This window comes from Macrobrachium rosenbergii, chromosome 8 (assembly GCF_040412425.1).
Source record: "Macrobrachium rosenbergii isolate ZJJX-2024 chromosome 8, ASM4041242v1, whole genome shotgun sequence".
NCBI lineage: Eukaryota > Metazoa > Arthropoda > Malacostraca > Decapoda > Palaemonidae > Macrobrachium > Macrobrachium rosenbergii.
This window is the reverse complement of record NC_089748.1, coordinates 84,084,918-84,112,782: the sequence shown is the minus strand read 5'-3', so window position 1 is coordinate 84,112,782 and position 27,865 is coordinate 84,084,918. Positions and strand designations below refer to the sequence as shown.

Below are 27,865 nucleotides of genomic sequence, written 5' to 3'. Positions count from 1 at the left end.
CACTGGCCGCCCGTGCCCCCTGATACCCGCGTCGAGGAGAAAGCAGATGTTTGACATCATCCACGGGCTGCCCCATCCATCAGGATGAACAACAGCGTGCCTGATGACAGAAAAGTTCGTGTGGCATGGGATCAGGAAGGATGTTCGAGAGTGGGCGAAGAACTGCATACCGTGCCAGACGAGTAAAATCACCCGGCACACTGAATCAGGCATCGCAGAGTTCCCTCAACCACATAGGCGTTTCGGGCACATCCATGTAGAGGTTGTAGGGCCTCTGCCACAATTAGATACCTCCTGACGGTCATAGACCGTTTCACAAAATGGCCGGAAGCAACCTCAATGACGGAAGCATCAACGAGCGCCTGTGCAGAAGCCCTCCTGTCAAGTTGGATGAGCCGTTTCTGTGTGCTCGACAACATAACTACAGACAGAGGCCCGGCATTCTTATCAGAGCTCTGGGTCTCCTTGGCACGCCTGATGGGGACAACTCTCCACAGTACGACGGCATATAACCCTAAATCCAACGGCATGGTGGAAAGGACCCACCATTCATTGAAGGCAGCTCTGATGGCACGTTGCACTGATGACAACTGGAAGGCGCAGCTCCCCTGGGTCCTGCTGGGTCTGCGCACTGCACCAAGGGCAAACGGCGATGAATCTCCCACAGAGAAATCTACGGCGAAACACTGGCTGTACCGGGAGAGTTCTTTCCCACGGAGCCGGACGTTGCAGATACGCCCCTTCCAAGGTTGAGGGAAATAGCAAAGAGGTTCGCGCCCTGCCAAAAGACTTTCGCAGACAGGACCCACATCTACAGCCCAAAAGGCCCAGATTCCTGCATGCACGCCTTCATCAGGATTGACGCCCACCACCCACCCTTGACCAGACCGTACAGAGGCTTCAGCGGGGGTTTGTGGAATCTGCACCCATGAGATGAGGAAAGCTGTGAAGGAGCTGAAGGAAATGGAAGGCATCATGGTGTGTTGCGCTAACAAGACAGCAGCTTTTGTCCTTATACATACGGAGGAGTATTTCGACAAATTGGATGCCATCCTGTCAGACACGATGAAATTCACGAGGCTGACGAGGAACCCCACCGAAGACATCAAAAGAGAAGCTGGTAAGATCATCAGCACTGTGAATGCTGCTAGCAATGCTGTCCATCTTCCCACCATTGCAGGTGACTTCGACCTTGGTTACCTGTATGGGAATGTCAAGACACACAAGGCTGGTAACCTCCTCCGCCCAATCATCAGCCAAACACCTGCCCCGACCTACACCCTCGCCAAACGACTAAACCACATCCTGACTCCCTACGTCCCAAGCAGTCATAGCCTGAAGTCCTCTGTGGAATTCCTCGAAGTGATCCAAGACTCACCGGGCACAGGGACCATCGCCTCGCTGGATGCAGAGTGGCTATTCACCAAGTTACCAGTGGATGAAACCATCCACATTATCCTGAACAGAGTGTACAGAGACCCGACGATGATCCCACTGAACATCCCGGAAGGCTCCCTGAAGGAGATCTGTACGAAGATGGCGCCTTTCACTATGCACAGAGGGCACATGTATAGACAGAAGGATGGTGTTGCAAAGGGGTCTCCATCGGGCATCCTCTTTGCAAATTTTTACATGGGCACTGTAGAAGAACATGTCTTTGAGAGGATCCAGCGGCCGAAGAAATATGCATGATATATCGACGACGTCTTCATTCAAGCAGACAGCGAGGAGGAGGTTGAAGCCCTTCGTCAGACATTCCAACAATGTAGTGTGCTGAACTACACTGTCGAGTTCAGCACAGGTGACCGGCTCCCCTTCCTTGACTTTATGGTCACAAAGACACAGCAGAACTTGAAGACAACAGTCTACACGAAATCCACCAATTTGGGACCATGCTTAAACGGAGATAGCGAGTGCCCTGCTAGGTTTAAGAATGTGATGGTCAGGACCTTCATTAGAAGAGCCCTCTCCCACTGCTCCACCTGGCAAGACACTAACAAGGAATTTGAACGTGCTGAACAAATGTTGGTGAATAATGGTTTCACCAACAAACTCATCAACAAAGAAATTCGAATTGGCCTGAAAAAAATGGTATAGCGGTGAGAACGCACAAACTGCCCCCCAAGATGACATCAAGATATATTATAAGGCCCAGATGCATCCCCAGTACCACGAGGACGAGAGCTCCATTAAGAAAATCATCATGGAGAGCGCCATCCCGACCAAAGACTGTAAGAAAATAAGTCTAGTAATTTATTACAAGAACCGCTGCACCCGTGATCTCGTGATGAAGAATAACCCCACTCCGCCAGCAAGAGACCCTCCCTCAAGCGGAAAAACGTGGTCTACCAATTTGTATGTCCTGTCCGAGGATGCCCCAGCATTTATATTGGAATGACCATGATGCGTCTGTCTAAAAGGATCTCCTGCCACGCCCAGGAGGGTGCCATCATGAACCACGCCCGTGCTACCCACAATATTTCCATCTCCCGCGACAGTATTTTACAAAATATAAGTATAATCGGGAGAGCCACCGACCCTCAATGTCTGCACCTGCTGGAGGCACTCCTCATTGCCGAGAGAAAACACACAATGAATACTATGCAGGAGGCATCGCTCCTACCCACGAATTTGAGAAGAGCAATGCCAAACACCCAGCAAATCCAACAAATACCTAAAAATGACAACCCTGAGAATGGAGACGCCCCCGATAAGTGAGGCGCCCCTCGAGACAACCCCCCGACTACGAGAGAGAGAGTAAATAATGACGTCATTCACCCTCCAACCAATAGCAGCCAAACTACCGATGATGTCAGTCGGCATGACATCACGCAACGCAGGCCAATGGGAACGCTGGAATGAGTGATATTCCCAGGTTGCGAAGATCTGTCAGGATCAAGCTTCGCCGCAGAAATTTGGCTTGAAGTTCGTCAACTGCAACCAATCAAAATTCGCCGTCCATGACCCCCCGCTGAAGCCCAAGTATAAATTCGGAGGGACCTATGCAACCTGCCAGTCCTCTACTGGCTCCCGCTGGAGAATGACAGAAGAGTCTGTCGAAATGTCGCAGCAACAAGTGTTTAGTAACTATATAAGTTATAATATTCTAACTGTATAGAATATAAAAAAAGCAGAATCCAGATCTTTTACTTTTCCCCCATGAAATAACAAGTATAGGCGAGCTGTTAGCACACACCTCTCTCTCTCTCTCTCTCTCTCTCTCTCTCTCTCTCTCTCTCTCTCTCTCTCTCTCTCTCTCTCTGTGTGTCTGTAATAATTCATAAAAATTTCACTCTCTTAAGTAAGGACAACTGGTATCTCTCTCTCTCTCTCTCTCTCTCTCTCTCTCTCTCTCGTTCATAGTTAGCCAACTTACGTGTTACTGTTTCTCTATGTCTTTAACTGTACAGTAGATCATTTTAAACTGATCTAATTTTACAAACTGTAAATGCACTGTTCTAAAACACGGAGACATAGAGCATTTCAGAACAAAGAGAAAGAGACAGAATAAAGAAGTTTTTAAAAACGAGGTTGAAAAGACTTCTAAAAATAGATCGGTGGAATAGGGGGAAGAGAGTCACACACTCCTATATTCTTATGTTAACCATTTATTTCTTATTTTTAAGGGTAACGTATTAAGCTAACTTTTAAATGAAAATACAGCAACTTTAATTTCAATTAAAAGCTAGTTTAATACTGAATTTCCATCTTTTGATATCTAACGTAAGAATAACCTCTCTCTCTCTCTCTCTCTCTCTCTCTCTCTCCGTAATAATTCATGAATAATTTAACCTGATATTTCAAGTGTGTTATTCTCTGTCTCCGTAATAATTGATAAATAATTTCACTCTCTTAAGTAAGGACAACCCTTATCTCTCTCTCTCTCTCTCTCTCTCTCTCTCTCTCTCTCTCTCTCTCTCTCTCTCTATCTCTCTCTCTCTATCTCGTTCATACTTAGTGCTCACACATTTTTACAACTTATTATTGCTCGGTATGTCTTTACCTGTACAGTAGATAGTTTAAATTGATCTAATTTTACCTGTACTGTCTACGAAGTGTAAATGAGCTAGTGTGGCAAATATATACATTCTAAAACATAGAGACATAATAACTAAGAGTTGTGTTAGTCAAAATAAAAAACACTGTTTGTTCATGAAAAAGCATTTCAGAACAAAGAGAAAGAGACATATAATAAAGAAGTTATTAAAAAGAGGTTGAGAAGACTTCTAAAAATAGATCGGTCAGAAGGGGAGAGAGACAGAAATTCTCTTCCAACTCTCTATTTTTATGTCAACCATTTATTTCCTTTTTTTAAGGGTAACGTATTAAGCTAACTGTTAAATGAGATTACAGTAACTTTAAGTTCATTTAAAAGTAACTAATAATTTGGGAGCATGATTAGGGTCAAATGTAGTGTTTAAACTTTAGAAATAAGCATTTATTAGCATTTTTAGAGACCATGCCAAATTTACGTGAATATTCACCCTGCGCGAGGGGTTCTGGAACCTAACCTCACGTAAGTTTGGGGTATGACTGTGTGTATATATATATATATATATATATATATATATATATATATATATATATATATATATATATATATGTATATATATATTATTAAGAATATTCCCTCCTACACCACCTTTTAGACAATAATTTAAAGTAAAAGAACCAAGTAATTCAATAAGGTAAATTTTGTATGATTCACTGTAAGAAATTCGCCCCTAAAACCTCTCACCACTGCCTTCTTGGAGCGAAACCCCCTTTCTTGTCCAAAGTGCCGTTGGAAATTCCATAATTACAGGTGCGGACCCAACCAGAGCTAATCATCGCCGAGGCAGGTCAGCTGGAGGGCTGACCGTGTGCGTTCCGCCATTTTGAAATCGGAACCATGCTGCCTGCAGTTCCACGTGGGCAGAGTGATCACAACGCCATCTAGGAAGGAAAAGTCGTAACTTCTGAAGCTATAAAGGGCTCTGGAGAGAGAGGGACTTGCTCTCACAATTGTCGGTGGCATCACAGACTCCAGAGCTCTGTCCCTTGCTTTATCAAACTGCCTATTTTTCGACATGTGGCTGGCAGTATCCAAAGCAACTTTTGTTGTGAATTAATTCCCTTGTCCTTCGCCTCGCTGGCCCTCATAAGAAGAGAACTTCAGCTCCTAATGAAAGGTAATGTACCAGGATTTAAGGTTTTTCGTCAGCCACATTCACTATTCTCCTCCAACTGTGTTCCTTTCTTTTCACAGTGCGATATAATTACAGTGCGACTTGTTTTGCTCTATATTTTGTGCTGTTTAATTTGCAAAGCATTTACGAGTAGTGTAACGTAAGTATTGAATTCAGTCTAGGCACCTTCAATGCAATTCCTCGATTCCCTCATTACAGTGCTAGTTTCGGTTAAGTAACCGTGATTATTTCGATTGCAGGGTAGGAATACCCAACTGTCGATCTGCGTGTCACTTTGTGTGCGTAGCAGCCTCGCTACTTCGTTAGCAACAACCTTTGAAGTGGGAAACCCACTGTATTCCCTCCAGGAAATTCTCTGTCATTTGTTCTCGCCTCATTACCCCAGAATTACGCTACCATTCTTCTGAAGTGTTTTCTTTTGTAAATAAAATTAATTAAGTTAAACCCCAGAATTTATCTAATCACTTCCCCCTTGATATTTTGTTGTTTGTAATTTTAGCTATCCCCAAGGCCAGAGTCCAGATGTTTGTGGTAATTAAGGTAAGCTGTGTATCATCCTAGTATACCCCGTTTATCTAGCAAGACCCCAGCTTTAAAATTACAACACTGGCAACCTTATTGCCTAAGATCTCGCAATCTACAGCATCACAGATTGAGTCCTTACCCCTTTTGGCAACGTGCAGTTATCAGCTAAGAGCTGAATGCGAGACAAGAAACGAACCTCCTTAATTAGCGTAAATTCCCCTATAAGCGCAGAAGTGATCCATTTCCACATTAAGTATCCTGTTAAGTTTATTTTTTGTTATGCACGAACAAAATCGTGGCTGAAATAGAGTTAGGAATTGTCAGAACACGTGCATGCATCCCATTTATAAAGAAGAGGGAGCTATTAACCTTAACACAAGATTTTGTGCTATTGCATGTTAGCTGCATGTTTTAAAACTAGGAAGGTAGGGAGCGACACTCACTGAAGAGTTAATAAAAGGAATAGTGCCCATATTCCTTTGTCCACGTGATAAGGACAATTTGAAAGTCCCAAAATACTAGCCAGGCACACATTACAGCCACGTGGGCTAACCCAGTCCAGCAATTTTCGTACTGCTGGAGATAGGATATTTTACTCTCTCTCTCTCTCTCTCTTGTAGAGTAGAGGTTAGGAATTCGCTAGGCAAAGATATTATTCTTCCTTATTGAATAAATTTCATAAATCAGTAAAAATTTGTTCAGGCCACGCAAGCCGAAAATCGTGGTTAGTACTCGCATTTGTTTAAATTCCTCCATAAAAGATGCACACATGGCAAATTCCATTCAATCTTTCCATTAAACAAACGGTGAGAAAAAGGAAACATCCATTCATTCATTCCTTCCCCCAGAAGAGAGGAAAATCTTCCGAAATTTATCGTCGTCTCATTAAAATTTGTGCAAAGCTTCGCTCGGCCAGGTGTCAGCTAAGCCGAAACTGCGTTGTATTTGTTTGCTGTATATGTTGGTCGTTTCTCTTCACGTGCACGTGCTGAACTATCCCGTCCCACGGGATCGCTAAAGTAAACAAAATTAAGTCTCTAGAATAAAGTAAATATTTCCTTTTGCCCTTAAGCACGTGAGATATCGTTGGCAGAAAATTTACCCATGCATGGTAAACTAAGAATTTTCTTTTGTATACTCGCCATATTCTACTGACTTTTAATTTCGAGCTTTTGAAATAAGCACATTCTTTTCTCGTCCCATTTTATGCAATTTTTTTCTCTCTCTCTTAGCCGCATTTAATTGCGTATATTTAGAAGTATCTGTTCCTATTTGCCTAAAGCAATACAATTTTATAATATCTGCTGAACTGCCAGCATAATCATTCATTTACGTATTTAATTGCAAATTTCTCTAAGTACCGATTCCCATTTCCTCAGAGCAATTTTATAATAAATGCTGTCACCACCAGCATAAGCATTCCTCCAGGCACTTTAACTATTTATGTGAGCAAGTAAATTCAAAAGCATATTAAGCGGTATCCAATTCTACGTAAGCCTATTATTTTAATTCTGCCAGTTCTGATAATTCTCTGCAAATCATTATTTAAGGCTTGTGTTAAACCTTGTCCTAAAAAAAAAAAAAAACCTAGTCCATTTTGAGACTATATTCATGTATTTCACATGAATATAGTCCTTATGGGACTGATTACTCCAGTTCATTAGAACAACCTTAAGTCTTCTTAGACATACTGAATTAGTTCATTAGAACAACTTTGAGTCTTACAAGACCCAAAATCGCTCATTTAGCACAAACCTTAAGTTCTCAGGAACCCAATTAACCGCGTTCCACATGCACAAACCCTCGTTCCCAGGAACGCCTTACTTTCACGCTACAGCCGGCCAAGTACATGTGTGACATACAATCCAGTTACATCTTTCGAGACACATTAAAATTCGTTCACCACGAACAAACTAAGTCTTATGTAGACATTAAAATTCGTTCATCACGAACAAAGTCTTATTCAGACATTAAAAAAATTCGTTCATCACAAACAAACTAAGTCTTATTCAGACATATTGAAATTCATTAATCACGAACAACCTAGTCTTATTCAGACATATTAAAACCAGTTCATCACGAACAAACTTGAGTCTTTTCAGACATATTGCAAGAAAAGCAATTGATAAGACGAATCGAGCGTTTACTATATAAAATAAATGCTGTTGAAACTGCCATTTTGTTTAACAAAACCTGTAATATAATAATAATAATAATAATAATAATAATAATAATAATAATAATAATAATAATAATAATAATAATAATAATAATAATCTGGAATCAATTTTGTTTACGACTTTCTAGACCTGGAGAACCTTGTGGGACCAGCCGTTTGTTATTGAACCTGTCTTCAAATGTGATTTGTGGGTCCAATTTTTCTTGTGCTTATGTGATAAAAGACATTTTCTACTGCAGTAACAGTTCACAAGGAAAGACAGGACTTTTATACTTACGGTAACTTGTGTATTGTCTGTAATAATGTGAAGGGCATTATGAACAGTTTTCCTACCCAGTGAATCTTTTTTGTGTGAAATGTGAATTCTATAAAAATTTTATTGTAATTTTTTATTTTTGACTGTTATGTACTGAAGGCTTATTTTTGTATGGAAATTGTGTGTATTCAGTAATTTCTGGTATACGTATCTTGTTAAAACTGTATTATTTCGAATGAATCTTGAAGTTAGCTTGTAGCCTCCAAATGAATCTTGAAGTTAGCTTATAGCCTATCCTGTGCCGTTGGGTGCATTCGGGATTCAAAATAAACAAATTACGCTTGGCTGACCCACTAGGACTGTCTCTGTAATCACCTGTTTCCTACCAGGTGGCATTGAATATTCGCATTTTTGTCAGAATTCTTATGTCCTGTCCTTATACATATGGTGTGAGTTAGCAGTAATAATTTTGATCTTCTGTTGTATGGTATTGTGTTAGTTTTCTGTTTTTGTATTATGTCATCCACAGCAAACAAAGACAAAAAGCATTGGGCTATATGGGAACGAGTTTGGGTAAACCGAATCTTTTGATTGTGCAGGATGGCCACGTCCTATGTTAGCCTAATTGTTGAGGGACATAGTGTTGTTTTACTTCTCTTGTGAAGAAACTATGGAGTGGTCTGATGAGAGGATGAATAATTTTATGAAGTATCGAAGATGCTGCAGGCAGATAGATTACGTAGACAACTCGTTAGGGCTGGATCAAGATGACCCACTCAGTCTTTTCCTTCTTCCGTGTTGCTCCTCCTCCTCCTCCATTGCCTGATAAGCTGGTTCCTCATTCACTCCATCTGCACTGCTTTCTTATGCTTCCAGTGTGGTTCAGGAGAAAAATGGTAGGTAAATTGAAGAATATTCCTCTTTTATCAGTTATACATTTGACCCTATATTTTATGGGTGAAGATCATATTTTCCCCCAATGTTAGTGGTCAACATTTTTTTGTTTCCCCCGTCAAAGAGGTGTTGGAACCTTTCTCTGTCTGTAGTCTGCCCACTAGACTGCCCTGTGTCAGTTGGTTTTCGCTGACAGGGAACCAAGGCGTATCTCAGGACCAAGGTTTGTGCCCTTCACTGTCTTCTGTCTTGAATTCAATACGTTCTCCAAAGGCTTTGTTTGGCAGAGTTAAGTGTTTGTGTTTACTGGCTTCAGTAAATGTAATGTAATAATTATCCTTTTTGAAGAGAGCGATAGTTGTGTGTGAACTGGTGAGTTATCCAGGGATTATAGACAGTTTTTCATTTATTTAAACAGTTTCTGAGGTGCGCGTCAACACTTCGGTTGTTAATTATTTAGTTGCCCTGTATTGTCATTATTTCTTTCATTTCTGACATAAACCTCTCCCTCTTGCTCAGCTCCCCAACTATCATCTCGTATTTGTCACCTTCTGACAAATTTTCCCATTTGTACTAGCTGCTTTTCCTCTTCCTCCACTTACAGTATTTATCTAGATTAAGGTAGCCTTGTGCTAGAACACGGTTTTGTTCCTCGGCAGTCACCTCTTACATTGTTGTGCAGATGGCCTCAGTTGTCGTCCTTGTTCTATGGTGACATCATGCGAGAACCCTCTATCTTCTCCCATCCAGCCGGCTCTCTCCCAGCCATCTGGTACCACCAGCATCCTGTGATGTCATTGCTGACATTCTATGGATATGTTTCCTTCTTAGTGCAGCAGATAATTGCATATTTCATAAGAATCGTTCAGATAGTGAAACAAGCATGAAATTTTGCACAAGTGCTCTTTAAAGTTCCCTCTATCAGAAAAGGATCAAGTTTATACACCCAAAAATTTAATATGGCGGCCAAATTCCAAGATGGCGGCCAGTATCGACAGATTTTGGCTAATTTTTCACTAGAATGGCATGTATTTGCTTCTAGCAATATGGTAAAGCTCTTCCATACTATTTCTTGAATATTATGTTTCTTAGCTTCAGTACAGTTTTCCAGTGCTTTAAATATGGTTTGGCTATATGGCTGCCAAGAAAAGGTAGAAACAATAATTATAATGAGAAATAATGCCCGTTCAACAATTATCGTTTTAAGCATGGATCTTGGTTTCTGTGGTTTTAGATCCTAATGAGGCCATCTCTTTCGAATAACTCATCAATTTTGAAGGAAAATTAATAAATGTAAAAGAGTGTATGTCTGCACACAACCAGGGCACACTGGTGACATCACTGCTGTGTAACTCTTTTGCATGGGGTTCAGTGCCAGCTAATCCAGCTTTACTAATCCTGTAGTCTTAGACTAGTAGCCTGTAGTATAGTTTAGTTTAGTGTCCCAAATGCTTTCTAACAGCCCCAGACCAGCTATAGTTAGATAGCCGCACCTGAATAGACAGGATGTGCCAGCGCCGGAGAGCTTTGCCAAGGGTATGGGGGCTGTACATGATGGTTCATGTACTTTACCCGGATGGTGTACAGATCACACGGGACTTAAATGGCACTGGATGAATGATCGGGCTAGGTGTAGGGAGACCAAACCTAGTTGAATCCCATACAGGAATGTGTGCTGTTTAAGGTGGTAAAAGGATAACCCCTAACCTTAATCAAAAGTGAAATCATGGCAGAATGTGATGCCAATCCAATATTGAGCAGTAGAAAAACAAACTGGAGTTTGTGTTGTCTTTTGTTTAATAAGGACAAAAGAGGTGAGCACTTGACATCACCTCCAAGTCATCATGTCCTAGACCATGATGGGTACAAATGCTGGCAAGGAACATTCCCATGTTCAGTGAAATTAATGAAATGCCAATGATAATGGATCCAGCAAGGCTGGATGAAGGTGATGGCAATAGAGGCCACAATTCAGGAAAAAATGCAGCAAAATACCATGTGAACTGTCGCTTGTTGTTTAACAACACTAAACTGGACTTGCAAGCAAGAAAGCGACAATCCAATGACCAGACCAGCAACACTGAGACTAGTCGTTATTTAACTGCGCCCAACCAGTCATGACAATGAAGTTTGCATTTTCTGAGAAAGTGGCACCTGCATCTGATCTCAGACAGGCTAGTACTAAGGGCCTTGACTTGAAATTGCGTGAATGTGCAGAGATACTTAGTGATGGCAAGCTCCTTGCTAAGTTGACTGGTGGGGATGTCATTGCACAGGAGTTTAAAGTATCACCATGCCTGTCTTTGTGCCCTCTAAAACAGAAAAAGGTCCTACCTGAGGAGCCTAATGAGAAAGACCAAGGTAGCACTGAGTCAGAATCAGATGTGTATCCACTAGTTCTGTCAGAACTGATGACATACATTGTTGAAAACAACCTTTGTTCAGATGATCCAGTCACATTTGTGGGACCAGGCAGATATTTTACACCTCTACCAACAACGTCTGGAACAATTAGGTGTAGAGTCACCAAGTGTAAATTCCACGAGACTCAAAGACAAACTTCTGGCAGAAATTCCAGAACTTGAGGCTCATAAATCTGGCAGAGATGTATTACTTGCATTTCAAAAGGATGTGGGAAAAGCACTTGCTCAATCATCTAATCTTTCAGAAAGTCTATACTTGATCATCAGTCACGGTTTGATGGCACATTTTCTGAGGCTTGTGTATGAAATTCTGTGCCTTCTCTCCTGCTCCAGTTTGTAGGGATGGTTGAGCATGGGGCTGACATCAAGTCACAGTTACGATTTGGAGCATCAAAGTCAGACCAGGCCATTGCACAGCTCATGCAGTTCAACTGCTACTCCCGATACAAAATAGGAGCAACAACTCATAGACACTCCAAAGACAGAGAAACACCATTCCCAGTCTAATGGGACTCTCAGTCTATGCCAAAACCAGGAAGAGAAACCTGGTTGAAATGCTACATCAGTATGGCCTCAGTATCTCTTATGACAGAGTACTGGAGGTCTCTGCACAGTTAGGAGATGCCACAGTTAGCAAATATGTGGAGGAGGGTGTTTTTTGTCTGTCCCCAGTACATGACAGAAGCATTGGTTGTTCACCACTGCAGTGATGGACAACATCGACCACAACCCATCTGCAACTACTGCCACTACCTCCTTCCATGGAACTAGCATCTCCATATTTCAGCACCTCACCAAGGAGAACACTGGACAGGAAAGACAGCAACTGAAAGTTTGCACCTGAGAAAGTGAGGTCTGTGCCTGAAGATTGCGGACACATTCACAAACATCTCACCAGCTTCCTTTCAAACAAAGAACCCTGTGCCACCAAACACTGCAATACCAAAGCCACCCACAGATATCTTGGGGCCACAGCTTGCACTGGAGTATCAGTGGCTAGCCAAGAAGAATATTCCAACAGCTTTGACCAAATGTGGATGCAAAGCAGGCTGTCAGGAAAGGTGCAAGTGCTAACATTTGGGTCTTCCCTGCACAGCTCTGTGCACTTGCAAATGTGAAGTCTAGATAAATATTGCCCTCTCTTCAGTAGATAATCTAGCTTGAGCATCCAACGTTTGCATGCCCTACCTTCTTATCCTCGAATTTTTCAAAGGTGTAGGTTGAGAGACCTATACATAGATTGTGTTTACTGTTTAGTCTGTATTTCTCTTCTTTTCTTTTATGGTTACAGTCTTAGACACAATGTTGTATGTGACCATACCATTACTATTTCAGTTGAAAATAGCATATTAGTTAAACTGTCTGATCACATGAATATACCATTAAATAAAAACAGTTGGTCTCTATGTATTTAGCGCTGTGGATAGAAAAAATTTCTTTTATGGCAAAACCATTTTGTACGCCATCTTGGTTATCAATTCATTTAGTAAGGGTTTTCAATAAAATGTGTGGTATGGAACATTTTTATAACCTAAAAGTCGAGTTTAAAAAAAAAAAAAAAGCTGGCATATTCCATCCAATAGATGCTCCCAAACCAGTGAATTGTTGTGCATAGATGGCCTCCATTTTGAAAAATAGCCGCCATCTTGGTGATTTTCAGGTGAGCCCTCTGCCTTTCTAAGAGAGCGTAGTCTTAGGAATGTTTGTACCAAATTTCATGCTTGTTTCACTATCTGAACGATTTTTACAGCAATCTGCTGCACTATCTCAGATGTTTATCACCTTGCCGTCTTTGACTGTGGGTTTACTGTTTTCTACCATCTCAGTTCTTCCCTTGGACGTAACAGTTTTCAATCCCGACTTGGTTGATTATCCTTTAGTTTTTAAGTGATTGCTCCATTTTGCCAAAGATGAATCCATTGATTGGCACTCTCTTATATGCTTCTACCTCAACTCCTGTTTAAACAAGTAAGCGGTTCAATATTGATCCTGGTGAGGCACGTTTTCAAGAAGCTGGTTCTTGGAATGCCACTGCATCAGTTTCCAGTTTTACCTAGGAAGCAAAGACTTTTCTAACTGATAAGGTATTTTGGCCCAAATGTGAGGCAGAAGTAATTTTTAAGTTGTCTTTTGTTATTAGGATGACAGCTCAATTATATATATATATATATATATATATATATATATATATATATATATATATATATATATATATATATATATATATATATATATATATATATATATATATACATATACATATATATATATATATATATATATATATATATATATATATATATATATATATATATATATATATATTAACTGTATCACATACACAATTGTTCTGTGCAATAGTAGAATTACTAAAATGCCTCATTCAAACTGGATGGTATCTGATGGACTATTTATTCAGAAAAGTTACAAGCTTTCTTGGACAAACAGTCCACATTATCAAGTATGCCTACCTTGATAATGTGGACTGTGTGTCCACGAAAGCTTATAACTATTCTGAATAAATACTCCATTAGATACCATCCAGTTTGAATGAGGTCCTTTATATAATTTCTATATATATATATGTATATATATATATATATATATATATATATATATATATATATATATATATATATATATATATATATATATATATATATATACATAGATATATATATAGATATATATATATATATATATATATATATATATATATATATATATATATATATATATATATATATATTCATCATACATTGCCACAGGTGAAAAATAAGAAATGGGGTGTAGGTCCTGACCGATATTCATTTCCGGTGGTTTAGTGATGAGTAGGAGGTAGTTCTCGTGGTGTCGACTAGGGTTTGGTGATGTGTAGGAGGTAGTTCTCGTGGGGTGTCGACTAAGGTTTGGTGATGTGTAGAAGGTAGTTCTCGTGGGGTGTCGACTAGGGTTTAGTGATGTGTAGGAGGTAGTTCTCGTGGGGTGTCGACTAGGGTTTAGTGATGTGTAGGAGGTAGTTCTCGTGGGGTGTCGACTAGGGTTTAGTGATGTGTAGGAGGTAGTTCTTGTGGGGTGTTGACTAGGGTTTAGTGATGAGTAGGAGGTAGTTCTCGTGGGGTTTAGTGATGTGTAGGAGGTAGTTCTCGTGGGGTGTCGACTAGGGTTTAGTGATGTGTAGGAGGTAGTTCTCGTGGGGTGTCGACTAGGGTTTAGTGATGTGATGCGTAGGAGGTAGTTCTCGTGGGGTGTCGACTAGGGTTAAGTGATGTGTAGGAGGTAGTTCTCGTGGGGTGTCGACTAGGGTTAAGTGATGTGTAGGAGGTAGTTCTCGTGGGGTGTCGACTAGGGTTTAGTGATGTGTAGGTAGTTCTCGTGGGGTATCAACTAGGGTTTAGTGATGTGTAGGAGGTAGTTCTTGTGGGGTATCGACTAGGGTTTAGTGATGTGTAGGAGGTAGTTCTCGTGGGGTGTCGATTCAACCACCGGAAATGAATATCAGTCAATTGCTTGCAACCATTCCAGCACAAGAAAAGCAACTGATAAGACGAATTGAACATTTACTATATAAAATAAATGCTATTGAAACTGCCAATTTGTACAACAAAACCAGTATTAAAGAAGGTCTTTTTCCTATTATTATTATTATTATTATTATTATTATTATTATTATTATTATTATATTATTATTAAAACAGTTTAACCAGACCACTGAGCTGACTATCAGCTCTCATAGGGCTGGCCCAAAGGATTGGGATGAAATGACAGATCTAGGCTAGAAGCCTACCAGCACTGGGACCAAATAGGTCACTCGGTAGTGATGAATGAATGAGTGAAAATGAAATTAAAAGCTGCATAAAGGCATACGCTCTCATACTGGAACACAGTCACACAATAAATACATTTATATTCATGTTTCCACATATACTCAATAAAAAGGTATATTAAAATTCAAAATAAATTATGTAAAATTTTAAAATTTAGTTGTTTTAAAGTTCATTAGACACCTAAGGGTTTTCATATTTCTATCATTTACTTTTTATATTTTATCAATTGAATCACAGCTCCTCATGAACATTAAAATGGGTATTACTGAAAATGTTGAAGATTCCGACAAAATTTCTTTTATTGATCCATTTCCAAAATTTAATAATCACTGCAGGTTATATTTTGGACATTCACAGAGTACATGCTTAAGTGTTATCAACACTTTGCAATCTGGGCATTCGGGAGGAGGGCCACATGGACTGTTCATTAAGTGTTCATGTGTCAAACGAGTATGGCCTATTCGAAGACGTGTCAGAATTACTTGTGTGTGTCTCTCTCCCTGATATGATGAACTCCATTTTCTAACATTGGATTTTATCTTTTAATTTATTATTTTCAGGTTCTTCATTCCACATATTTTGCCAGTTACTTACAATGATTGTTTTTATATATCTTATATAGTCACTAATAGGGATGTTTACATTTGCTCTTGTCATGTGGACTGCTTCTTTACCTGCTTTATCAGCCTCTTCATTTCCTTTAATCCCTACATGGGCAGGGATCCAACATATTTCAATATTTTTTCCATTATTATACAATTTATGGAGTGAAAACTTAATTTGTTGTACAATATTATTTTTTTTTATTATAGCTTTGAATGGCTTCTATAGCACTTCTGGAGTCGCTATAAATCACAAAACTGTTAAATGTCTTTAACAATTTTAATGGCTGATGCTATTGCACATAACTCAGCTGTAAATACTGAGGCATTATCTGGTAGACAGAACTGATACGTTCTGTCTTGGGATACTGCAGCATGTCCCACTCCGTACTGTGACTTAGATCCGTCGGTGTATATTGCGTAATGTGGAACTTTTCGGATTATATGTTCTACAGTGTGTTGTCTATGGTGTTCTGGGGTATATGAATAACTTTTAGATAAATACTTTAAGTGTGTACAAATTCTCATTTTATTCATTGCCCAAGGAGGAGGTAATTTTACTATTAAAAGATAATTGTATATTTATATTTAGAGATTCAAACAATCTTCTAGCTCTAATTGGGAAAGGAGGTGGATGACTGTTTATAAACATGTCTCTTAATCCAAATAATTTTTTAGTTGGAGAATCATTTGTCTGAATTCTCAGAGCACTCTTCATTGACACTAGCTCTCTATGGAGAGAGAGAGGTAATTCACCACACTCAACTTGTAAAGACGACGTTGGCGATGATCGAAAAGCTCCTAAACATATTCTAAGGTCTTCATTATGAACTAGGTCTAATGTTTTCAGCATTGCGTCTGATGCCGAGCCATATATTTCACTTCCACAATCAATGATAGACAGAACTGTTGCTTTATACAGTACAGTATGGGTATGTCTATCGGCTCCCCAAGTAGTGTTCGATAGTTTTTTAATTAGGTTTAATGCTCTTTTACATTTTGATTTCATGTATGTTATGTGGGCTCTCCAGTTCAAGTGAGTATCAAACACTAATCCCAAAAATTCTGCTGCTTGGCCAAATGGTATGAAACGATTTCTGATTTTTAAATCTATTTCTTCACCTTTTTCCACTTTTTATTTTTATACAACATTACTGCCTGAGTCTTTTGTATAGAAAATTTAAAGCCTACAGATGAGGCCCATTCATCTATTTTTTATTATAGCTTTATTTATGATTCGCTCCGCATGTTTTATGCGAGATGCTGAATAATATAGGGCAAAATCACCCATATACAAGTTACTTTTAATTCTGATTGGTAGATTAGTACTGATATCATTTATTGCTAACAGTGTGCCACTAAGGAAGCTTCCTTGTGGAACACTGTTTTCAAGAGGAAATGTACTTGACAATACATCATCAATTCTCACTTGAAAAGTGCGATTTGTCAGAAAGTTTTGGATAAACCAAGGTAAATGGCCACGGATGCTGTTCTTATGTAACGTTTTTAGTATTGCATATCTCTATGTAGTATCATATGCTTTTTCAGTGTCAAAAAAGACGGCTATAGTAATTTATTTTCGTTCAAATCCTCCTTGTATGTGGTCTTCCAAGTTCGACAGAGAATCCAGTGTAGATCTGTTACACTGTGACCCAAACTCAGTGGGAGTCAAAATTTTATTTTCTTGAATGCGCCATGTTAGTCAAGCATTTACCATTTTCTCTAGTAATTTGCATAAACAACTTGTTAAAGAAATTGGTCTGTAATTGTTTATATTACTGGGACCTTTTCCAGGTTTGGGGATAGGAATAATTATAGCTTTACGCCATTCAGCAGGGAATAAATTTCGAAGCCATAAATGGTTATAAAACTCTAATACGTATGACTTTGCCAAAGGTGCTAAATGACAGATAATTTCAAAACAAATACTGTCACCTCCAGGGGCAGATTTATCGCTGTTCAACAGAGCAAATTCTAACCCTTCCATATTAAAATCCCTATTAAAATATATATCTTCTATTGTTTCAGAATTTATTATTATTAATTCTATACTATTTTTCTTTGTGCAGAAATGCTCATCTAAATTTTTGTCACCACTTACTTTTGCTAAATTTTCTCCTATTACATTACTTATTTCTTTTGGATCAAATATTCTTTTCCCATCTTTTACCATGGCATGTCTAGGTGGTTTAACATGGGTGCCATTTGTTTTCCTGAATTTTTCCCATATTTTTTGTATGGGAGTATTAGTATAGAGATCTGACACATACTTCCTTCATGAAATGATTCTTCCTTGAGTTACTTCTCTTTTAAATTTTGCAGATATTTTGTTATAAAGAAGTTTTAATGAATAAATTTCTAATAATAACATAGTCAGTTTTTGTCAATTTTCTTCTAATATCGGTAATGTTTTATTTATTTTACTGAACTTGCTATTCAAATTATCTGATCGTCTTCAAATTTGGTGTTTCATTTTTATCAATTCTGTTAGTTTTTCAGACCACCATGGGACATTGTGTTTTGTTGGATGAGCTTTTGATTTTGGTATGGCTTTATCAGCAACATTTTTAATGAAATCAACAAGAAATTTTTCATTATGGTCTATTAAATATTCAAATGGTGGGATATTTCTAGAGTGGAATTCATATTGCTCCAAATCTGTTTTATAAATGTTATATTGAGGGACATGCTTGGCGGGATTATTTTGTAATAATGAAATTAATATTGGGAAATGATCACAGTCATCAACTGTATTCCAATCCAATCTGTCTACTATGTTTGCTGTACATACTGTAGAGTAAAGTCGATTGAGGAAAATGTTCCATGTGTTTTAGAAAAATATGTGCTGATTTTGTTATCATTTATACAGCACATGTCATATGAATCTATGAATTCTTCTATTTTACTTCCTGTTCTATTTGAGTCTGTACAATTACAGTCCCACATCGGGTTGTGAGCATTAAAATCACCTACTATTAATGTAGGTTCCTTGGCATTGTTAAGTAATTCTTTAAGTTTATCAATGTCGTAATTTTTATTAGGTTGGTTGTATAAATTATAAATTACATGATTACCATTTTTTATTCAAATTTTAATACCTGATATTTGCAAGTCAGCGATGTTAACAGGTACTTTGTAGTCAAATACTTTGTTATGTACATATATGGCTGTACCTAAATTTTCTTCTTCTCGTGATGTTGATGCTAAGGTATATTTACCTATTGTTGATATTGTTTTGTTAACATGTAAACATAATATCATTGGTTCATATTCTTTTAATAATCGTTATAATCTGGTCTGGAGACCATTTACGTTCCATTGTATAATATATAGCTATTGAAAACACTTTGTTATAGCGGTCGAGTTAAACTCTTTTTTTTTTTGTATTATCAATTTGGATTTTTTCTAATAATTTACTGGCGACATACATTTGTTTTTCTTTATAATATACTAAGTGCTCAATGCACATGCAACCTTTTTCATGGGTACTCAAATCCGTGGTTTCTTTTTTTCTGTATTTCATAAAATTTCTTATAATGTTTGCTAAACCATCTTTTGTTATGTTTTTGTTATCATTGCATAATTCAATGAAACAATCATTACATCCACATGTAGTATCAGGTACATTTCTTTTTTCATTTGCTCTTCTACCAATTACTGGAGATGGAGTAATCTCTTCTGCTTTGACATAATCATTGCTACCTTTAACTTCAGTGTTTTGGATATCTGTATCCATAGGTTTTACTATTATTTTAGGAGATGAAGGTGTATTCTTAGTTTGTTTTTGTTCTTTCATCATATCCTTTGTCTTCAGTTTAACCGATGTTGCTCTAATTATAGTTGTTTTTTTTTGTTTTGGGTGGTGTTCTCTCCAAAGGCCTTTTTTTATCTTCAATTTCCACTCCATCACGACCCTCTTCTGTTACTTCTGTAGTAGCATCCTCCTGTGCTCCCATCTGCATTAATACTGCATTAATATTTGTACCTGTTTCTTTATTCTTTCCCGTTTTAGTTTTTATTTCTAAAGCATTAATTTCTTCTTGAGGTTTACTTTTCTGTGCTCCGTTATTTCTATTTGTTTGCATTTTTGTTTAATTATTGGTTCTTGTTATTGAAGAATATGTACCTTTCTTAGACGGATCTTGAATTCCTCTCACTTTCAATTCTAACTTAGCTTCTTTTACAGACATTCCAGTTCTTTCTTGTAATATTTTTAACTCTGTATTTTATATATAGTACATACATTCTTTGGATCTTGCATGGTGGTCTTGCCCACAGTTTACACACTTTGGTTCGCTGCACTTCCACTGTGTGGCATGTTCTTCAGATCCACAGTACACATACACATACACACACACACACACACACACACAGGTTCATTTCGACAATATTTTTCCGCGTGTCCATATTTACTACAATTTTTACACTGTAGTGGCTTTGGGATGTATGGTCTTATTTCTCTGGTTTGGCCTAAAATTTTTATTTTCTGAGGTAGATCTTGACCAAGTTTTATTTTTAAGATTTTTAAGATTTGTTTATTCGTCTGTTTACTTGGCAGATCATATAGTTCACAATCCTGTACTTTGGGGCATCTCTTTCTAAGTGAGTCTAATAGCATTTTCTTTTCAACTGGCTCGTTATTCTCATGAAGTACAACGGTACCCTGAATACTGTTCATAGTATCATGTTTTTTTATATTTATATTTATGTTATCTATATCTTTTATTGTTAAATAATTTTCAGACTGACTTTTTGTTGTGGCTTCTATAAGCCATGTCTTCTTTTATTTGTCTAAACGACATTTCAGTCGTAGAGTGTCTGCTCAATAAATAATTTTTCAACTTGAGTACTGACATTTTTTGGTCAGTTTCTAAGGTTAGAAACCTTGACCAACTGCCACTCCTAAATAGGGAGTCAAAGTGAGTCAAGGTTGGGTGAAGATGGTATTTACTTTTTTTTTTGGTTTGCTCTGTACTGTAGCATATGGTTCCAGTGTAGTTACATCAAGATTTTTTGGATTTTTCTAGTCAAAGGATGTCAGAGGCGGTTTCAGAGCTCATTAACTGTGCTAAGTCAGTGTCATCAAAGGGCCCAGGGATACTTGAATCCTTACAGTTACTATTAATAAAGATTTAAGTATAAGAAAAAAAATAATAATAAATAAACCTGAAACCTTAAAAAGATATCGTCAGCCTTTCATGGAGTTTATTCTTCCACCAATGGCACAAGTGAGAACCGACTCCAAAATGTCCGCCTCCTACCCTACCCCAATGGGGATGGCACAACATGATTAGAGTGGCCCAAGCGTAAGCCAAACCTGCTTGCTAGGACTGAGAGTATTTCAAGAATACAATCGTCCCCATCCTAATCATATCATGGGCAAACCGGAAAGAAAGCCGAGAGTCCTATCCCTAGAACCAGAACCCCCTGGAATCCGTGGTCCAGCCCGAAAGAATAGTTCCACCTTTGAGCTATCAATCTGATAACTCTCAGGTCTGAACATTACCAGGCAGTTGATGGTCCTACCACAGTTCCCACTATTTAGCTTCGGATATAAACCCAATCCCAGCTATGATATCTTTTCTTACTTATCGGGTCCAATAAATTTGAGCAAAACTGGAAAATTCCACAAAAATGAATCCAAACCAATGTATAATGATATTTGGGACTCTTGGACTCAAACCTGGGAACAAATTCCTGGGATTCAAGAGCCCCCTCACCACGTATGGTGGTCCCACATCGAGGGGGGGATTGATTCCAGAAATTACAAAAGGCTTTCAGGGGTCTCTACTGAATTTCACAATAAAAGATTCCTTGAGTGATCATAAGCAATATTATCCCAATTATACAAATATCAACTGGATGAGAATCCTTTCACACACATTTCATATACAGCTTCAGCATTCTCTGGGAATACTTCGCTGTTTCTTACTTCAAAATGGGATCCCTCCCTCCACTACTACTAAAAGGAGTAATCTTGGGTTGTGAACAATGGCCCTAGAAATACATCAAAATAAAAAACAAATAATTAAGAACAAAATACTAATAACAAAATAAAAATAATTTTTCATAAACGTGATTTTTTTTACAACTAAACCACCCACTAAGGACTGTTGATCCAGCAAAATTATGGGGATTTTCCATTCTAGTTTTTGACATTTGATTGTTGAAGTTTCATCTAATAACAAAAAATAACAGTTTTGTAACTCAGAGAACAGAAATGGGAGTTTCAAAGATTCTTTTTCAGTCTAACTTTCAGTTGTATCCCTGTCCTCAAAGACAATGTAGTAGTTTAAAATCAAAATATTATAATCTCCAAGCTTTTTGTATGCCTCTTTGATCCTGGATTTGAGAGTCTTTCCCTATTTTTCTTTCTTGTTTTTTAAAGTAATGAGTGATGTTGCAGTTTAATAACTGATAACTGTTGATGACTGATTCTGTGCCTCTTTTATAGTAGTAACTCTGTCTTTGTTGAAATAAAGTATTGTAGTCCATTATCCACAATTCCTGGAGTGATGTTGCTCTGACTGCTGTTACCTAACTTCTCTGCTGGTGCTGTTCAGATGTTGCAAGCTGGCGCTAGTGCTCTTAAGACATCATTTGTCCTGACGAAACTAATTTGTGAAGAAGACACAGGCTTATAGATGGGTATGATATGGAAAGTTTTTTTTTTTTGTCAGTATATTCAGCCGAAGTACAAGAAGTGCTGGTTACTCTATTTGTAAAAGCATAGGTTTGTATCCTCATAGGAACAAGTTCATATTAATACACTGCTGCAAACTACATATACTGATCTGTTTCACCACCAGAGTCATCACTACCCCACGGCCTGGTATTGGTATGGTGGTTTCATCTCCATGTCCCAGCAGATGAATTTGTGCTGACAGAATAGAACCCCAGATCCATCTGCCCTTATCAGAGGATTTTAGCTCTCATTCACTATGAGGCTCAACAAAGGTAGGGGATTTGTTGGGACAAATGATGAGCAGCTACCTATCTTAAGGTCGACAAACAATTAAATGGAGTAATAAACCTCTTTCACCATCCATAGAGTGATAAAAATCTTTCATCATCAATTCCAAAGCATGGTACCTTGCATGACTGCCATTATTCATAGTTTAATAATACCAGATAACTGGAGTCACTCTTGACAGACTGAAGCCTGCACTATGAGGGGCCTACCAAGTGGTGAGGCCACCAAGTTCAAATAGTTATGCCTCGGTCATGATCTATATATCAAAGAAAGAGCAAGAAGGGAAGAAAAGAAAAAAGAATAAGGATCAACTGAGATCCTGTCATTGTATGGATGCTATAAATTGACCTTGGTAATATGGTAGCATCCACCAAGGGAAAGGACTATCCCCTCACCAGTGCCCAAGTTACTCATTGCACACACAAGCCCCAATGCATCAGAGTGGTAGGCCATTGAGGGAGATGGTGCCTACTTTATTCCTTCATGTATGATCTTTTAAATTTAATTCTAAAAATATAACAGAATCCTGTGGTGGCAATTTTGTTTTTCAAAATTTGTATGGAACCTATAACATATTTTCAAGTCTACCAAACAAGCAGTAAGAAAAAATTCAATTTTATACAATGCTCAAAACCGAGGTAAAACAGTTCCAAACTTACCAAATGTTAAAAACACAAGGTGACGTTGAAGAGCAGGACAAAAATGATACACTAAAGGCAAAACTCCATATGTAATTAGTGTTGTTGAGAAGGCCCATATCAACACAGTCCTAAAAGCACTGAAAAAGAATTTTGTTGTTGAAAATTTGGATGGATTACTCCAGTAAATACCAAATAGATCAAATTATTAAGCAAAATACTTGGTATCACACATAACATTTCAAGGATTGATAAACATAATGCATTGAAAATGTATGAGTACTCTTGTGTTGGAGAATGATGGCAATGAATTTCCCTCTGAGTAAATATTAAAGACAGAATAATCATACTGAATTATTACTTCAGTAAACAACCTTTATTTCCTCAGTGCACTTTTCCTTATGCACTCCATGCAATGCATAAGGTAAAAGAATAAAATTCATATATGAAGTAAACTGAATAAGAGACTTTGTAGGAGGCAACTCTTTATTCTCTTTTAAACAAAGGTCTTTGAAAAGTATTTAGAAAACACTAATACCATTAAATGCAATACTGTATATACTGTAAATATGTGCAAAAACACATTCTTGAATAATTAACTTAATCTCTCTCTCTCTCTCTCTGTGTATATATATATATATATATATAAAGATATATATATATATATATATATATATATATATATATATATATATATATATATATACACATATATATATAAGTATATATATATTTCCATTGACTATATATATACATATATATATATATATATAGTTAATATATACACACATATACACATATATATATATATATATATACATATATGTATATATACATGTATATATATATATATACACACACACAGGTATATATATATATATAAATTTATATGTGCGACCATCAGACGCATTGCCAAACGGGAGTTAGTGAGGCCAAAAATCACTAGGAAATTGTTTATTTTCCATCCTTCTTGAGAAACGGTCACCTGCATACCATCAGAGACTTAATGCCACACCGACATATGTTTTGTATATATACCCTTGTAACATTTCATTTGTCCATATTTTACTAGTGAACAGGGGCACAGAAGGAAGTGCTCGAAATATATGGTTGCAACGTTCCTGGTGGGAGTGTTTTATGGGCCTCTTTATCAATTATATATATAAGATATATAATATATATATATATATATATATATATATATATATTGTTCTATATGCCTGTATATATATATATATATATATATATATATATATATATATATATATATATATTTTATGATTCCTATATATACAGCAGTCTGGTCCACCTTTTTTCATGTTTCAGAACAGGTGGTTCTTAAGACTCCACATTTAGTACCTTACTTTAAAATGGCCTTGCAAGATAACCAGGACATATAAAAACAAAAATAAAAGGAGTTATACAAGGAGCAGAGGGCTCTTTCTCAAAGGGAAGTCAAGAGACCTGAAACAAACATACAAAAATAGGTATATTTTCATGACACACAAGATCAAAGGGAAAATGAACTGAAACACGTTAAATTGCTGCTGCAGAAGTCCTCCCGAAGGGGGAGGGGAAAGCTTGGGAATGCCAGGAACATGGACCAAGGAGAATTCTGCTAAGTGAAGACGTCCTTCTGAAACGATATGAGGACCTAGGTTACAATCTAATGCTGGAATTTGGGAATGAATTACAATCAAAGCGCTGAGGGCGGTGCGTTACCCCCAGAAGACTTCCCCGAGGCTTCTTGTACTGACTCAGAGCAAGGAGGCAGTGAACATGTGGGCCGGGATTGAACAAAGAAGCATCAGGGAATACCAAGTTATAGGCCCAGAAGTTTAATAAATGCACAAGGGCGAACATAACGTGACTAAACAACTTCGTTCTAGGTACTTTACCAAATCATGGGTTTGGCATAAGGCTGATGTCGGCGTCCAGCGGCTGTCTTCTGCCAGGGTTCACGTGTGTGTGTTGATACAGGGCCTCCTCAAAAAGGAACTGCTTTCAAAGTTGTAGGTCAGGCGGAAACATGCTCCTTGTGATGATGAAAGGCTGCAGTTGAGTTTCCACTCGCTTTGGTTTTGCAAATCCCCCTTGCACTTGTTGCTGGCCACGTGGTTGGTTGGTACAGAGCACAGGACAGTTAACTTCCACGTGGCGATGAGGGGAGGAGGCGGGGGGTGTGAGGTCTGCTCTCGTGACCTCCTTGCTTAAACTACCGACTATGTGTGAGATGTCAAGCTTCTCTCGCCCTGACCTTTTGAATGCTTCTGGACATGTAGGGGGCCCATGTCCTGAAAGGTCATTTCTGTACCAAAGAAAATGGCGCAAGCCAGTTTTAGGCGAGAAAATTATAGCTTTTGAAAAGGATGTATTCTATAAACCCTGACTTCTACTGGTTGAAACTAACCCGAACCAGAATTTGACTACCTCTCACAGGTTCAAAATAGACAGAGGCCTATCTATCGGCCAAGCAAAGCAGAAAGGCGGGAGCTTTCATAGCATATTTTGGCGCTAATCTTTACAATATATATATGAAGATAAAGAGGCCCATAAAACACTATTTGAATGTTGCAACCTTATATTTTGAGCACTTTCTTCTGTGCCTCTGTTCACCAGTAAAATATGGATAGATGAAATGTTACAAGGGTAAATATACAAAACATATGTAGGTGTGGCATTAAGTTTCTGATGGTATGCAGGTGACCATTTCCCAAGAAGGAGGGAAAATAAACTATTCCCTAGTGACTTTTGGCCTCATTAACTCCCGTTTGGTGATGTGTCAGGTGGTCGTGTTTCCTTGAATACCTGCTTCAGAAGAGGTCTGAGGATTAACCCGTTGATGTCATCTGATTTCCAATATTCTCCTGACAAGTTAATATTGTTGGTTTGATTGATGAGAGCAGATTCCAGCATGTTTCTTTTGTATGGACAGCTACTTTTGAAAACCAGCTCTGCCCGCACCAATTTATGGGAATGGCCTTTATCTCTAATATGTACCCATATCCCCGAACTCTCAAAGTAAATAATAAACATAAGATCTTTTGTGCTCTATTAATCTTTGCGAGAGGGATCTACCCATCTCCCCAATGTAAATCTCATTACAATTGCTGCACGGAATCTTGTAAACTCTGGCTTCTTACTTCTTCCCCTTTTTTATTTAAGTATATGTTAATAAGTGAGCTCCAGATGGATTTGGGATAACTGAAAATGAAAGGATTGTTAGACCAGAGTTGTTCAGTGGCTTTGTGGATGTTTTCGTTGTATGGAAGCTTTATTTTGTTGTTAAAATCTATTTGTCTGTAGTATATTTTATTCGCTTTGTTAATTAAAGGCTAATGACGTGGAGACTGTTCTGATCTCATGAGCCTTAGCTCTGATGGACGAAAAAGCCTCCTCTCCAATCTGAGAATGGGCTTCAGAGACAGATACTTCAAGAAAGACAAGCCATTTTTTGGACAGGGCATGAGACGGATTTCTAACTGAGCACCTTAAATTACTCGTAGGACCTCGAATCTTCTCCATTCTCTGCAAGTAGTACCTTAGTGCTCTTACTGGGCACAGAACTCTCTCCTCCTCATCTGGGCCCAGTATTTCCATCAGGCTTTTAACTTTGAAGGAATAAGGCCAGGGTTTGGTTGGGTCTTCATTTTTAGCTATAAAGCCCAGGGTGACAGAACATATGGCATCACCCTGGGAAAATCCGACTCTTTGTCAAGAGCATGCACCTCACTGACCCTTTTGGCAGTTGCTAATGCTACAAGAAAAAGGGTCTTGCTGGTAAGATCTTGTAGCAAAGCAGAATGAAGAGGCTCAAAGCAAGGTCCCAAGAGCCACTTCAAGACTACGTCCAAATTCCAAGAGACAGCCTCTTGCCCCTTGGATTTGGAGGTATCAAAGGATTTTAGGAGGCCAGACAGGTCTTGAGTGGCTGAGAGATCCATTCCTCTGTGCTGAAACACTGAGCTCAACATAGCCCTGTATCCTTTGATCATAGAGGAGGAAAGACCCCTTGATGTCCTCAAATACAGGAGAAAATCAGCAATGTCTGCTACAGACGTCTCAGAAGAAGAGTCATGTCTTCTATACCATGCTCTGAAGATTGTCCACTTGGCTTGATAGACCTTGCTGGAGGAGGGGGCGTCTACACTTCGCAACTGCTTCTGATGTTGCTCTTGAAAACACCTTCTGTCCGAGGAGTTTCCTGAAAGTCTGAACATTGTCAGGGCCAGAGTGGACAGTCCTTGGTGGAACCGCCTGAAGTGGGGCTGTCTGAGCAGACTTGGTCTCTGTGGTAACAACCTTAGAGAGTCTGTCAGCAGCTTGAGGAGATCCAGAAACCATTCCTGTCATGGCCAG

At 38.3% G+C, this 27,865-nt stretch overlaps 1 protein-coding gene across 6 annotated transcripts in view; it reads right to left on the bottom strand.

Annotated features, from left to right (window-relative positions):
• Positions 1-27,865, bottom strand: part of LOC136841016 (lysophosphatidylserine lipase ABHD12-like) — a 640,887-nt gene that overhangs the window by 320,512 nt on the left and 292,510 nt on the right. For 5 of the 6 annotated variants that reach the window (XM_067108055.1, XM_067108059.1, XM_067108060.1 and 2 more), the window contains one exon: positions 23,528-23,646. The exons of the other annotated variant lie outside the window; for it this stretch is intronic. In XM_067108055.1, the coding sequence (XP_066964156.1) occupies positions 23,528-23,646 (119 nt within the window). The remainder of the gene's footprint in view (positions 1-23,527; positions 23,647-27,865) is intronic. 6 annotated transcript variants of the gene reach the window in all.